This window comes from Podarcis melisellensis, assembly GCF_964234715.1.
Source record: "Podarcis melisellensis genome assembly, chromosome: Z".
NCBI classification, from domain to species: Eukaryota; Metazoa; Chordata; class Lepidosauria; order Squamata; family Lacertidae; genus Podarcis; species Podarcis melisellensis.
In genome coordinates this window covers 31,515,498-31,530,334 of record NC_138547.1, presented here as the reverse complement: position 1 = coordinate 31,530,334, position 14,837 = coordinate 31,515,498, and the positions used below count along the sequence as shown (strand labels likewise).

Here is a 14,837-nt window from a genome sequence, read left to right as displayed (position 1 = left end):
TCTCATTTTAATAGGTTGGTTTATTCAACTCTGCAGCTACACAAACCCACACACTTTCTGCACAGAGCAGGGACCGAGATCACCACCAGCAAAACAGTCTCTGTGCACTTCTGGTTTCCCAGGATCAAGTGGATTTACTACTGATACGATTACAGATCCAGTTGACTTCACCCTATGCTCCCCCACCTGTCTCCTGCACCATGTGAAAGGGTGTGTGCTAAGCACCTCAAAATAAAGGCAACCAAGTTCTACTTCAACACAGGGGGTTGTTCTCTTTAAAAATAAAGACGTTTCCAGCATAGAATAACAGAAACAAGCAAAAGATCTCAAGCTAGTTATTCTGTGGAGAAGTATGGCTCTTGTATAGTTTTTTGTTCCTCTAATTCTTTGAAGGGTGTCCAACTCAAGATCTCTGCATCTTCATTTTTCAAGGTGTCTGCCAGCATCTTGCCAAGATGAGGTGCACATCTGGAAGGGCCAAGTGTGCCAATCCACCACTCCTTTCCCCATTTCATCTCTCTCCTCCTGTCTACCAGTCTGGTCCCAGCAGTCTGATAATCCAGTCCAGCTCCATCTGCCTGCCTCAATAGTATGCATCTTCATACAAATCTGTGCGTAAGCAGTAAAGGATGGCAGCACCCAGCATGAAGACGGCAGATCCCCAGCCTAAGCCGTAGCCCCAGTTGAACTCGTGGTAGCTCTTCAGCATGCTGCTGTCGATGAATTTGATGGGGTAGAGGATTAAGGCACAGACATGCAGAACCACTAGACCAATCCAACAAAGAAAAAAGGTCTGTTAGAAATCCAAAGAAGGAAAATACACTTGTTCCATGGAGACACTGGGGAGATCAGGAACAACTGATCTCCAAGTATGCCACATTCTTGTTTCTATGTTTACCAACTGGTCTCAACATCTATCTTAAGACAAGGTCATTAACCTTTAAAGCCCTATACAGCTTAGGACCCTCATACCTACAGGACCGCCTCTCCTGGTATGTCCCACTGTATGTCCTCTGGTATGTCCCCCTTACGGTCTTCAAATAAAAATATATTGGAGATCCCGGGCCACAGGGAGATTAGCCTGGCCTCAACCAGAGCCAGGGCTTTTTCAGCCGTGGCCCCAATCTGATGGAACGCTCTGTCACAAGAGACTAGGGCCCTGCAGGATGTGACATCTTTCCGCAGGGCCTGCAAGGTAAAGCTGTTCCACCAGGCCTTTGGCCAAGCACAGTCTGTCCCCCTCTCTCCTCCTGTAATCCACATAGAACTCCAGCCCAATGGTTGCCATTAATTTGATCCCGGATTTCAGAATGTATTATAATTAATTGACTGTGTGATTTTACGTACACTGTGCTATTTTTACTTGTTGTTAGCCGCTCTGAGCCCAGCTTTGGCCGGGGAGGGCGGAATATAAAAATAATAATAATAATAATAATAATAATAATAATGTCAAATCTTGGTCCCCAAACGCCTCTGTTCTGGAACATGTTGGCTCCCAACCAAAAACATTTTTTGGAAGCCGAACATCCGACGAGCTTCCAGAATGGATTACATTCGACAACTGCATCTGCACTATACATTTAAAGCATCATGATGCTTCTTTAAAAGTCATTGCTTTCCCAAATAATCCTGGGAATGGCCACCCATGGCTCCTTTTGTGAGGAGGAAGGATGGGATATAAAGTCAATAAATAATAATAAGCAATAAGCTTGTTAAAGGTGCTGACAACTTTTCCCCCAACAGAGCTACCAATCTCAGAGTTCCCTAGGAAGAGGGATTGATTGATTGTTAATCCACTCTGGGAAATGTAGCTTTGTGAGGGAATAGGGGCTGTCTAATTATTCTCAGCACCCTTAACAAACTACAGTCCCCAGGATTCTATTAGGGAAGTCAAGGCATTTTAAAGTGGCATGATAGGGCTTTAAATGCCTATTGTAGATTTGGCCCAAGTTCATCTGGAGTAAAAATGGAAAGGACAGCCATTGGCAATTAGCTAGGCCTTACCTATAGGTCCATTGTTGATGCTGCTTGGATATTGGAAAGGGCATATTAGGCAAGCCCATCAAGAACTTGCAAGGTATTTTTTTGAAAGAAGCAAAAAGACAATTGCATAGAAATGGAGTGAATGGAAGGGGTTTAAAACTATAATGACCGTGCTTGAACATTGCAACAAAGCATAACATATATGGCTCCCACTTCACTCCTGGCCCAGCAGAAAAAGCAGTGAGCCCTGATATTTAGCCAATTTCTGATTTTAACTTTTCTATATGGTTTTTATTGTGTGGTTTTATGTACAATTGTTGTAACCCACTCTGGTTTTATTTATTTTTATGAACAGCGGTATATAAATACATTTCAAATAAATAAATAAATAAAAGCAGCATAGAAATGAACTGATGTTACAAAAGCAGAGGTTAAAGGATACGTACCAGCAGCAAAAAGGAGGATGGCAACAACCCGGTAATAGCGCTTATAGATCCCCAGGCAGAAGGAAGTCAGAGACAGGAGGAATGACAGCAGAGTAATGGTGGCTGCCGTCAGGATTAACACCAAAGCAGCTATTTGCCAGTCTGTAGGAAGGGAAAGGGTGGGATAAGGAACAATTGTGAAAAAGACTCTCAAAGCACTATCAACAGACATGAGGGTCTTGTTTAGTCACCAAGAAACCTAGTGACATACACATATGCTGTTTTAGATCAGAGTTTGTCAGCTCAAGGACCACACTTCCACATGGGACACATGCCTGTCTGTGGTGGGTGGGGCCAGGGTGGAAGTGAGCAGAGGAATACAGTGGTGCCTCGCAAGACGAAATTAATTCGTTCCGCAAGTTTTTTCTTCTTGCGAGTTTTTCGTCTTGCGAAGCACGGTTTCCCATAGGAATGCATTAAAAATCAATTAATGCGTTCCTATGGAGACCGCTTGCCAGGCTGGCGGTGCGGAGAAGGGCTTTTCTCCCCACCGCAAGCCTTCAGCACAGGTACGGGAACAGAGGGGAAGGCGCACAGTGCTTCTCCTCTGTTCCCGGGGCTTGCGGTGGGAGGAGGGTTTTTCCTCCCCACCGCCAACATTCAGAACGAAAGCCCATAGGGAAATCTCCGGGACAGCGGGAAAGCGCAGCGCATCTTCCCCACTGTCCTCGGACCTCCTCCGAAGGCTGGCGATGGGGCGGAGAGCCCTTCTCCCCGCGCCAGGCTTCGGAAGGCTCCTCCGAAGGCTGGCGGCGGGAGGAGGGTTCTGAATGTTGGCGGTGGGAAGGAAAACCCTCCTCCCACCGCAAGTCTTCAGGACAGCCTTCCGAAGGCTGCCGGTGGGGTGGAGAGACCTCCTCTGCCACCAGCCTTCGGAGCAGCCTTCCGAAGGCTGATGGTGGGAGGAGGTCTCTCCGCCCCACCGGCAGCCTTCCGACAGGTACGGGAACAGAGGGAAGGCGCGCAGCGCTTCTCCTCTGTTCCCGGGGCTGCGGTGGGAGGAGGGTTTTTCCTCCCCACCGCCAACATTCAGAACCCTCCTCCCGCCGCCAGCCTTCGGAGGAGCCTTCCGAAGCCTGGCGCGGGGAGAAGGGCTCTCCGCCCCATCGCCAGCCTTCGGAGGAGGTCCAAGGACAGTGGGGAAGATGCGCTGCGCTTTCCCGCTGTCCCGGAGATTTCCCTATGGGCTTTCGTCTTGCGAAGGAAGCCCATAGGGAAATTCGTTTTGCGAAGCGCCTCCAAAACGGAAAACCCTTTCGTCTAGTGGGTTTTCCATCTTGCGAGGCGTTCGTCTTGCGGGACACCACTGTACAATAAATGTGAATTTTGCCTTTGTGTGGTAGGCTGGTTTCTACACACAATCACAAACCCCATGCTGTCCTCCATTCCAGCAAGCAAAAGGCATGGTCAGTGTTCAAGGACACATTCCAGCTATACAAAAACACTTGAGGAGTTTATAATAAAATTGTTAAAAAGGAGGGGCAGAGCAGGGCTGGTGAGGTGTGTGTGGCCTGGGAAGAATCTTGAGGGCCAAAAGGGTAGGTAGGCTGCCATTGAACCCTAGGCCTGAAGTTCTCCATCTCTGTTTTAGAGCCCACAAAGCAAAAATCCCCAAGGAAGAGGGATGGATTGTTAAACAATGCTGGAAATTCTGGCTGTGCGATCGGAATAGCGGTCTCCTCTTGGCACTCTTAACAAACTAGTTCCCAGGATTCTTTGGACTGTTTATAAAATTGTGTGAGACTGCTTTAAATGTATAGATGTGGCCTGTCTCAACCAATTCAGTGGCACAACCAATTCAGTGGCACCTTAAGGCAGACTTCCTCAAACTCGGCCCTCCAGATTTTTTGAGACTACAATTCCCATCATCCCTGACTAGCTAGGGATCATGGGAGTTGCAGGCCAAAAACATCTGAAGGGCTTAGTTTGAGGAAGCCTGCCTTAAGGTCTAACTTACGCACCTTACTAATTTTTAGGGCTCTATTGTTTCTGCAGAAGTGTATCCATCAGTCCTTGAGAATCCACTTACTCAACCCAGTTGCTGAACACAGCTTCCCATCAGCCAATAAGCTGCACAGACTCTGGCTCTATCTTGGCTGGATATACAAATTCGGCTGTTCATGTGTATAGACATTTACTCTATAGCTCTGCCAAGGCATCCTGCTCCTCCTCTCTGCATAGGTGCTTCTATTTTGCCTGAGTAATTACTGGCACTCACAGCCTGATCATTGGAAACTGAGGGAACGAATTTCCAGCCAAGTTGCCTACTTGATGCATAAATCATTTATCCTGTGATAAAAAGTGAGAAAGGCAGAGCCTACAGACTTGTCTAGTCATGGAAATGTGAAGTTGTATTTCTCACCTCCAAACCTAATGCAGAGTATCCCCAAGGGCCCCCACCCCATTATTTTGTATTTATTGAGGACATAGATCACTCAGGTCTCTAACCATCTGGGGTCCTCTATGACCATCCCAGTATTGGCAATGAGAGCTTAAAAAAGAGGAGGAAACCAGGTTTGGAAAGACCTTCAATGCAGGGGGTATACCGTAAGTGCAGCATCAGCTTCCCTGCTTCTAAGATTCCCAGAGCTATCTGGCTGGCTGCTATTTGCAAACAAATGGCAGGACTAGACATAAAATCACAAAAAAGATGGGGCAAGCTTGTTTTCTTCTGCTTCAGAGGGTAGGCCTCAAACCAATGGCTTCAAGTTACAAGAAAGGAGACTACGACTAAACATAAGGAAGAACTTTCTGACAGAAGGAGCTGTCCAATGCTGGAGCAATCTCCTTCCAAAAGTGGTGGGTTCTCCTTCCTTGGAGGTTTTTAAGCAGAGGCTGGATGGCCATCTGTCATGTGTGATCTAGTCAAGATTCATGCATTGCAGGGGGTTGGACTAGATGACCCTCAAGGTCCCTTCCAACTCTAAAAGTTCTATGAGCATATTACTGTGAACATCCAGCAAGCATCCAACAAGACTCTTCTATGTTCTTATTTCCCTGAGCCTGAAAGGGCTGCATACTCTGGGCCTTTGGCTGCTGGGAGGTTGCCACACCAAGCAGACAGAGCCATAGATCAGTGGACCATCTACTTCAGTATTGTCTACACAGACTGGCAGCAGCTCTCCAGGGTTTGGGGCGGAGGGCCTTCCCAATATGTCAATGCTGCAGAACTGAACCTGGGCCTGAACCTCTGCCATCGAACTGTGTTTCCCCCCAAAATGCTTTGTATGCAGAAGGTCACGGGTTCAGTCCACAGCATCTCCAGGTAGAACTGGAAATTTCTGCTATTGAAACCCTGGAGAATTGCGGGCAGTCAGTGCAGACAATACTGAGTTCTACAGACCAGCAGATTGACTTGGTATAAGGGAGTTTCCTATATTCCTGCCTCCCTTGGCAAGCTGAAGACAAAATTGGCCCTATCCTTTACAGATAGAGGAGCAGTAGCTGCGGGATACTCACTCCCTCTCCTCCCCTCCCCTCTGCTTCAACTACCAATTTTTCTGGAACTGCTGTGGGGATGGAGATAGCATACTCTGTCCCCATTTATCACCAGCGAGAGGAGTATATCTGTGTGTGAATATTGGTTTTTAAATATTATTACAACCTGTCATCTGTAAGCCACTTTGAAAATCATTTGATTGCAAGGTGTGGATATATATATATAAAACCAACCACACCTTGCAATATATATTTATATGATTTGTCAGGAGGTGAGCTTGCATAGCTAGCACAGTGTGATGCTGTGCATGTACGAATTAGGAAAAAATAAGGCATAGGCTTCAGCTTCCAGGGAATCCCACTTAAACAAACTAAGTAAGTAAAACAACTCCAAATTCCTAGCCCTTGTGACTATGGAAGCCACATTGAAAGCATGCAAACAAATACCTGCTGATTCTCAGAGGGCAGATTGAATAAGACCCAGAGGGCGGGTCTTCAGAACCCTGCGCAGCTGCTTACTGCCCTCCCCAGTAAGAAATGCAAAATTATGCAAATTAAGGAACTTTGCCTATTTCTGCTTGTATATGCACACGTGATTTATAGAGACCACAGGAAAGGTCAGTGGAATCAAACAATACATGCAGCTTCAGTCAGCATCAGTCACCTATACCAGGAATATATTTAACTTTCTTCCATAGTATAATGGCACATCTTCAGCATAAGCAACAAGACAAGGGAGAGGCAGCATAAGGGGAAGTTGATAAAACAGCTTTCTAAGCAGATACATGGATAAAGCATATCCTGGGATGGGAATGGTTCTGAACCGGGTTGGCACAGCAGAAAGCAGCTAGTGAATCATCTGGAATCACAGGCCCTTTTACTATCTGCCTATTGTGACAACAAAGGACTGGTTCCCAGTTCCTATTAATCAGCAGTTAATTGTGACCAAGTCAAATGCAGCAGCAAGAGGTCTGTTTAACTTTAGGGACATCTGTGAGGCAAGGAGAAAGGGGCCTCCTTTTTGAAGGATGACCCGGCTAAATTCCCACAATGTTTCCGCCCAGCTCTTCTCCACAGCTTTTAAAATAATGGCTGTCCAGGAGTGCAGTTTGGTAAACTGTGACTCTAGAGCAGCCTTCCTCAACCTGGATGCTTTGAACTACAGTTTCCATCACCCTGACCCCTGACCATGCTGGTTGGGGCTGATGGGAGTTGTGGTCCCAGCAATCTATGGAACAGAGTCAGATTAAGACATTTAGAGGCCTTCCAACATGTTGGGGCCCCAAACTGGGATGCCCTTCTTCCCGACCATACTCCCATGCAAGCCACATGACCTGCATGAGTTCATGGAGCCCAAAAGATGTGCTTTTCTGGGGCCATGACCGTGCATCCACACAAGCAGTGCCAGATTTACATATAAGCTAAACAAGCTATAGTTTAGGGCCCCACTCTCTGGGGGGGGGGCAAAATAATTAAAGGAAAAAAGTGTTTGCATTATTAAGTTTGTTATGAATAAAAAATCATTATAAATTAGAGCTTAATAATTGTTTCACTATTAATATACTTCTTACTTGTGTTTCAGTTCAACAATTACTTTGATAAAATACATATTTTGTTATGTGCAAATGGCTTTAGATCCCTATTAGGTTCATAAATTACCATATAGCATATATTCAGCACAAAAAACAGCGACAATTTGTTGTTGACAAAGGCCAATGGACATATAAAGGGCCCCATTACCTTCAGTAGCTTAGGGCCTCATCAAACCTAAATCCGTCCCTGCACACGAAATCACAGCCTCAATAAAGCACTTTTTCGGGGTGAGATCATGGCACTCCAAATGGCCACTATGCTCTCATGGAAGAAAATGGGATGTTCTAGTTTTTCCAGGACACTTGCGAAGAATGGTACACTATAAGTACATGCCTACTGGATAATCCAGTACTGAACTGGGGGGCACCAGGCTGGGGGACGCTGCTCTAGAGTCTAGACATCCTGGTCTTGTGGCAGAAAGGGGGTGGGCAACTGTCTGACATCCTCCCCCACCCCTTTACATGTTGATGTGTATTATATTGTTCAGAGTGTCGCAAGCAAACCCAGCTGCTGTCAGGGGCGCTGGACTTCTGCTCAAAGGCCTTCCTATGACTACTTCCTGCAGGTGCTAAGAATGTCAAACTATTCACTTCCCCAACAATGAGATGCTGGGCAGGACAGACCATGAGGCTATCAGCAGACAAGACTGCCTTTGCAACTACGGTCACATCCACACCATCCATTTAATGCATATGACTACTCCCAAAGAATCCCCAAAGGGGGCTGCAGTGTGCTAAGGGCACGGGGAACTGTAACTCTGTGAGGGGTAAAACTACAGCTCTCGTTGTTCTTTTGGGAAAGCTTTAATGCAGGGGTCAGCAACCTTTTTCAGCCGTGGGCCGGTCCACCGTCCCTCAGACCATGTGGGGGGCCGGACTATATTTTGGAAAAAATAATAATGAACGAATTCCTATGCCCCACAAATAACCCAGAGATGCATTTTAAATAAAAGCACACATTCTACTCCTGTAAAAACACACTGATTCCTGGACTGTCCGCAGGTCGGATTGAGAAGGCAATTGGGCCACATCTGGCCCCCAGGCCTTAGGTTGCCTACCTCTGCTTTAATGGATGGTGTGGATGCAACCCAAGGAAGGCAACTGACAGCTGCTTCAATGTTTACGTGACATCCCCTGCACTCCTTTCACCACTACCCACACCCCAATTTCGAACCAGACTTACTGAGCATGCTCCAGTATGTGTTTCTAGTAGGACTGCAGCTCTAGTAGGACTGTCAGCCCAGGACTTAGAAAAACAAAAACAGAACCATACAGAGCAACTGAGTCACCACTGCTCACCATCCTGTTCCTGGCACAGCTGGGAGGACTCAGAGGTTCCGCCACCAGCTGTGAGGCATCCCCGCATGCATCAGGCCCTAACTGATCCAAGATCCACAGAAGAGCTTTCCAGATAAACAGAACAATTTTCACCATGCCAGAAGTGGTTTAGAGAACAGGGTGGCCTTTGCCTCCATGGGAAAGGCAGCTACACTTTGGATGCCAAAGGGAGAGGGAGGAGCTTTCTCATCGGAGATGGATGGAAATGCTAGATTTAAAAATAAAGTGAAATTTTTATTTGTTTAGCTGAAGGCCTGCTGTAGGGACAAGGAACCAAGCATAGGGAATCATGATTTGATCTAGGCGTTTGGGCTTCACCCCCCTGTGGGATTTGAATTCAAGTAGCTAGAGGAGAATTCTCAAACCTGAATCAGGCGTGGGGGGCATTCGGCCTTCCAGATGTGCCTCAGCAACAACTCCAGTCAGGCCCTGCCAGCATGGCCAAAGGCCAGAGATGACAGCTGTTTTCAGCAACATCTGGAGGGCTGCAGGTTCCCCAGACAAGTCATACATCCCTACTGAATACCTTCACTGTTCCAGCTCCACCAGCACCCTCAGCTGCCAGCCCTTGCTCTCTTTCTCAAGCTGCTTGTATTTTTGTCTCAGGAGGAGACTGGAAAAGTCAGTTTCCCAGTTCTAACTTGCAACAGAGAAAAAGGAGACCTTTTTTATTATAGAGGCTTGAATTGAAGAATCTCTACATGGAACAAAAATGGACCTAACTGCTGCAAATTTGGATGGGTGTGTAGGATTACGGGTGTCTGCAGGATTATTATTTTTCTGGCGGAAGGCAGGGTAGTTAAAAGCTACAAATAAACAAACACATGCAACTGAAAGGTGGGAGCATGCAGGTTTCTCATAGAACAAAAGAAAAGTACCTGCACATTTTGCCTCGTATCACAGGTCCTACAAATGCTAAAAGCTCTCTTTTAAAACTGAACGCTGTGGAATCTGGGGATCACGCTTCATCCAAGGCAAGGGCAACCAACCTCTCTGTCACCTCATCCACCCTTCCTTCATGGGGACTCACAATTTGAATTCACCCAAACCCCTCTTCTATGAAGTCTCCCACTTCTCAAGCTGAGCAGGGGAGAGCAGGAGACAGTGAAGGACTCTAGCCAGTAAGCAGGTGGTCAGCAAAAGAGCCTGACAATAAATCACAGGTTTGAGCTCCAGAGCGCAGCCTGGATAGCAAATGCCACACATCTGTTACTCTCTTTGCGAAGACTAAAGAGCCTTCACACCCGAGACAAATGTCAAACTCTTCTCTCCTTCTCCCCACCTACCCCCCCCCCCCGCAGCCATTTCCAATTTGTAGGCTTGAATTGTTGCAAAAAGAAAAGAAAATTGCCTTTGCAAGGAGTTCCCCAGCTGCCTCCCCCAGCACCTGTTGCATTTCTGATTATTGTGTCTCAGGCTCTACTGCCAAAACAAAAGAGGAAAAGCAAATGGCAGCGCTTGTTCAATAGGTAATTGGCCCTGTTGTGCCATTAGGTGGTAACCCCCGTGCTATAAACTAGGGAGAAGGTGGTAGCAGCAAGCTACTTTAAGAGAATCTGAAAAAATTAAGAGGCTCACACTTAACCTTGAGGTATTCACTGACCTTGAAACTTACACTGAGGCAGCAAGCAGGTCTCACTTCCACCCCCTTCACCTGATGAAAAGGCCACAACCCTTTCTAGGAAATCTACTGCCTTACCAACCACCATTCATGCCTCTCTAACTGGAAGCTAGGCTACTGTCGTGTATGTACCCGGGACTCCCCTTAAGGCCCGCTTGCAAATTTCTGAAGATTAATTAGCTGGCAGGGCAGCTCCCAATGGAGGTTGACTTGGATGTGATACCAGAGCACTCTTTATTGCAGCCTCCAATAACTCATGCTGTGTAATGGAACCCAGGTTCAAATCTCTATTCCCTTAGGACAGTCACTCTATTTCTGCACAGCCTACCTTACAACAGTGATGAAGGAGAGAAAAAGAGGGGGGGTGCAGGCTGCTTTTAAAAATAAACAGTTGTTCCAAGATCCCTGCTTTCCAGCCCTCTGTGCTTTCCTGAAAATATTTTTTTTTAATAGAAAAACACAAGTAAGACATTTGCAACAGAACAAGAGGCCATGCCCCAAAGAGTTACAGCTGCCAGCAGTCAAAATCCCTGGACACTGATGCAGTGGGAACTTCTTTACAGTCTTGGCAAACCAGATTTACTTACACCAGGCAAGTCCTCCTTTTAACCCAAACCCTTCTGCTGAGTGAGCCTATTGTACTAATGCATACACAGCCCAAAACCCTGCAGCTTCATCTGAACTTAGGGCCTTCCAGACTGGTGTTTTTGGGGGGAGGGCGTATTCCATAACATGTCACTGGCGCAGTAATAATACATTTAGTTCCACTTTATTAGTGATCTTGTGATGCTTCCTCACTGTTTCTGCACTACTGCCATCTGCAAGGGCAGCTTGCACCATAGCTGACAGAGAGCAGGCCAACTACCTATCCCCCTCCCCTCCCCCCAAAAAAGAAGAAAAAAACCATTTATGGTATGAAAAGTTACAGGATTTCAGCAGGATGCTATGTGATGTGCACTGATTGGAAACAAAGCAGTATGTTCACCCTAAAACTTCTGCTAGCACAAACAGTACTGAAAGCAGAACTGAATATGACCACCCTGATACCACCATGAGCATGTTACCATTATGACTTACTTTACCGGTATGTCAAAATCAATGCTGCTTCAGGAATGGTCACTGCAATTATTTTATATATACTGTATTTCGGCTTCAATCCCATGTACACTTACCCGAGGGGTAAGTCTTGTGTGCTTACTTCTGAGTAGTCACATTTAGGCTCACACTCAGGGTGCACAAACCTTCTTTATGACAAATTTCATACAGCTGCTGGCCTGGTCCACCCAACAAAAAACTCTGTTGTCCATTGCAGACATTTTGGCTTCAGTACCAAGCTAGCTTCCTTTCCCCCCTTACAGACCCTCATCCCTGTTTGATTTAACATCTGACCTGCTCAACCCCTAGACACAGCTCTGGTCTCCAGCAGAAGAGAACACACCCACACCCAACATCTGTCGATTGAAGAGATTGCCTCACACAGCCTAATGGTAGCACTGCCCTGTATTTCCCTCTGACTCCACCGCTTATGTTTTATGCATGCATATGGAGTGTGGCTGGTCAGATTGCAAGTCTTAAAATACACACAAACAAACCCACACATATAGGCACATAGGAATCTGCCTTACACCAATCCATTGGTCAATCTTGCTCAGTACTGTCCACACTGACCGGCAGCAGCTTTCCAGGCAAGACTCTCTTCCACCTGAAGATTCCTAGGAATAAACTTGGGATGCTCTGCTTTCAAGTTGGATGCTCTACCCTGCGCGGAAGACAGCAGGTGCCTGAGATCATGCTAACCCTCCCCCCCCCCATCCAACACCCTGGCCTGCTGGATGTTGTGCATCTATATGGCCTTTTGGATGCTGCTGGAACACAATTCCCATTATCCCTGGCTATGCTGGCTGGGACTTGTAGTCCAACAGTATGGGGGGGGCACATGTTCTCCATCTGTTCAATGCAGAAAGCTGCCTTACACCAAGTCAGACCACTGGTCCGCTCAGCTCAGCATCTTCTGCCCTAGTATTCTTCAAGATAACACTCCATGCAGTTGATAAAAGTATATTCTAGTTCTCAGGAGCTGATGGCATTAAACTCCCATTTGGTGGGATGAGGCAGGATTTCGATTTTGGCAAATGCCTAAAAAATAAATACAGCAATACTTTGCCCACCCGGCTGTCTTTTCCCAGGCGCAACCAAGTCTCTTTGCTGCCCGACTCTTCGTGCATGTTTCCAGCATTTCTAACTCTCCCCGGGGGCCCCCTTACCAGTCTGGAGGGTGGAGCTGCACTCCCAAACACCATCCCGGGCTTGCATACAAGACACCCAGAGGGAGCGGGAGTAGCGCTCCGACGTGACCCAGGCAGGGCTCAGAAGGGCCGCCACGTCTAGGGCGAGAGCGATGAAGGCGCACAGCAGGGCTATCAGCTTGAAAGGGCGGAGCAGGAAGCCATCCTCATCTGCGGCCGACATCCCCACGAACTGCTTTGGCACGGGTGAGAAACCGTCGACAGACGCTAAGAGAGATGCGGGACAGGATTAGGAAGAAGGCGCCCGTCGGCTGGATGTCTGTCTCCGAGAGCGCACCGATATCTGCGGCAGCTATTGGCTCTGCAAAGCTTTGGAAAAACGTAGGAGGAGGAATAGCCCACCCGGGACTCTCGGTCTTGGCTAGACTCTGCAAAGTTTGCAAAGCAGCGGCCCCGCGTGTCCCTCCCAGCCCCAGATCCCACCCGTTTGACCCCGCCCCTGGCACTGTCCGGCGGGGGGGGGAGCTCTCCGGATCCTAGAGGCAGCTGGACTTTCCTGGACGATGAAGCTAGGGCTGGCTGTCTCTCTGCACCAAACTGACTTTTTCTTTTCTCCCTCTATCAAAGACACCTGTTCCGTTAACAGCTGCATGGCAGGCTGGAATCATAAGCAAGCTCTTCGCGCGCCCTGATTATCCGTGCAAAGAAGGCTAGACCCGATTAATTTCTACCTGTCGTAACAGTAGGGAGCGTGGAGAGTGCGGAGAGTAGCAATCCAAACTGGAAGGCAGAAGCTGCTCGCCCCTCTTTTGTATAGTTTCCGAGCTCAGAACCCGTCTATTTAGCAAAGGGTACCCTGACTTGTATTTTTTCTAAAGAATGTTTATTAAAGTTTACAATAATAATACAATAAAAAGAAAAAAGAGAAATAAAAAATAAAAAATAATAAAAATACAAAAATAAAAATATTTAAAAAACACATAAGGTTTCCAATGCTTATTTTCATTAACTTCTTTCCCAGACCTCCTCATACCTCCCTTTTTTGTATTCCAGTTCAAATCGTTAGTTCAGCAAATCCTTATCAATAAATTTTAACCTGTTTCTAAACCCTTTTTTTCCATATTCTCTTAAAGCATTACAGCTGGAAACCACTTAATTTCTATCCAACATCATTCTAACATTCATTAATTTTGCAATATTTCTGTAAATAGTCTTTAAATTTCTTCCAGTCTTCTTCCGCCGACTCTTCTCCCTGGTCTCGAATTCTGCCAGTCATTTCTGCCAATCCCATATAGTCAATCATCTTCATCTGCCATTCTTCCAGAGTGGGTAGATCTTGTGTCTTCCAGTACTTTGCAATAAGTATTCTTGCTGCTATTGTGGCATACATAAAAAAAGTTCTATCCTTCTTTGGCACCAATTGGCCGACCATGCCCAGGAGAAAGGCCTCTGGTTTCTTCAGGAAGGTATATTTAAATACCTTTTTCATTTCATTATAAATCATTTCCCAGAAAGCCTTAATCCTTGGGCACGTCCACCAAAGGTGAAAGAATGTATCTTCATTTTATTTACATTTCCAGCATTTATTATCGGGCAGATGATAAATTTTTGCAAGCTTGACTGGGGTCATGTACCACCTGTAAATCATTTTCATAATATTCTCTCTTAGGGCATTGCATGCTGTAAACTTCATACCTGTGGTCCATAACTGTTCCCAGTCAGCAAACATAATGTTATGTCCAACATCTTGTGCCCATTTAATCATAGCAGATTTCACCGTTTCATCCTGAATGTTCCATTTCAGCAGCAAGTTATACATCTTTGATCCTGACTTGTACTGTATATGCATTAGATCTGAACAAGGATTGAGGTAACAGGTGATTTAATACTGGTCCAGTAAATAGCCCCCATGATTATGATGGGAGTAGAGGGAGAATAACAATAAACTTCATAATCCTTATCACATTTATATCTTGCCTTTCCCACTAACAAGCTGAAGGCTGCTTAACCTGCTGTCTCCCCAGTCCCCCCCCCCATCCTGCTACTTGAGGGAAAGGACAAAGAATGATAGAATTGTAGAGCTGGAAGGGGCTACCAAGGGTCATCTAGTCTAACCCCCTGCAATGCAAGGGTG

At 46.4% G+C, this 14,837-nt stretch overlaps 1 protein-coding gene across 1 annotated transcript; it reads right to left on the bottom strand.

Annotated features, from left to right (window-relative positions):
* Positions 1-13,125, bottom strand: LOC309361843 (transmembrane protein 47-like). Its single transcript, XM_081897077.1, has 3 exons — positions 12,722-13,125; positions 2,430-2,570; positions 1-765 (listed from the first exon to the last, which is right to left on the bottom strand). Exons 1-3 carry the CDS (start codon positions 12,924-12,926, stop codon positions 584-586), a joined length of 528 nt encoding a protein of 175 aa, XP_081753203.1. The 5' UTR covers positions 12,927-13,125; the 3' UTR covers positions 1-583.
* Between the last annotated feature and the right edge of the window lie 1,712 nt (positions 13,126-14,837).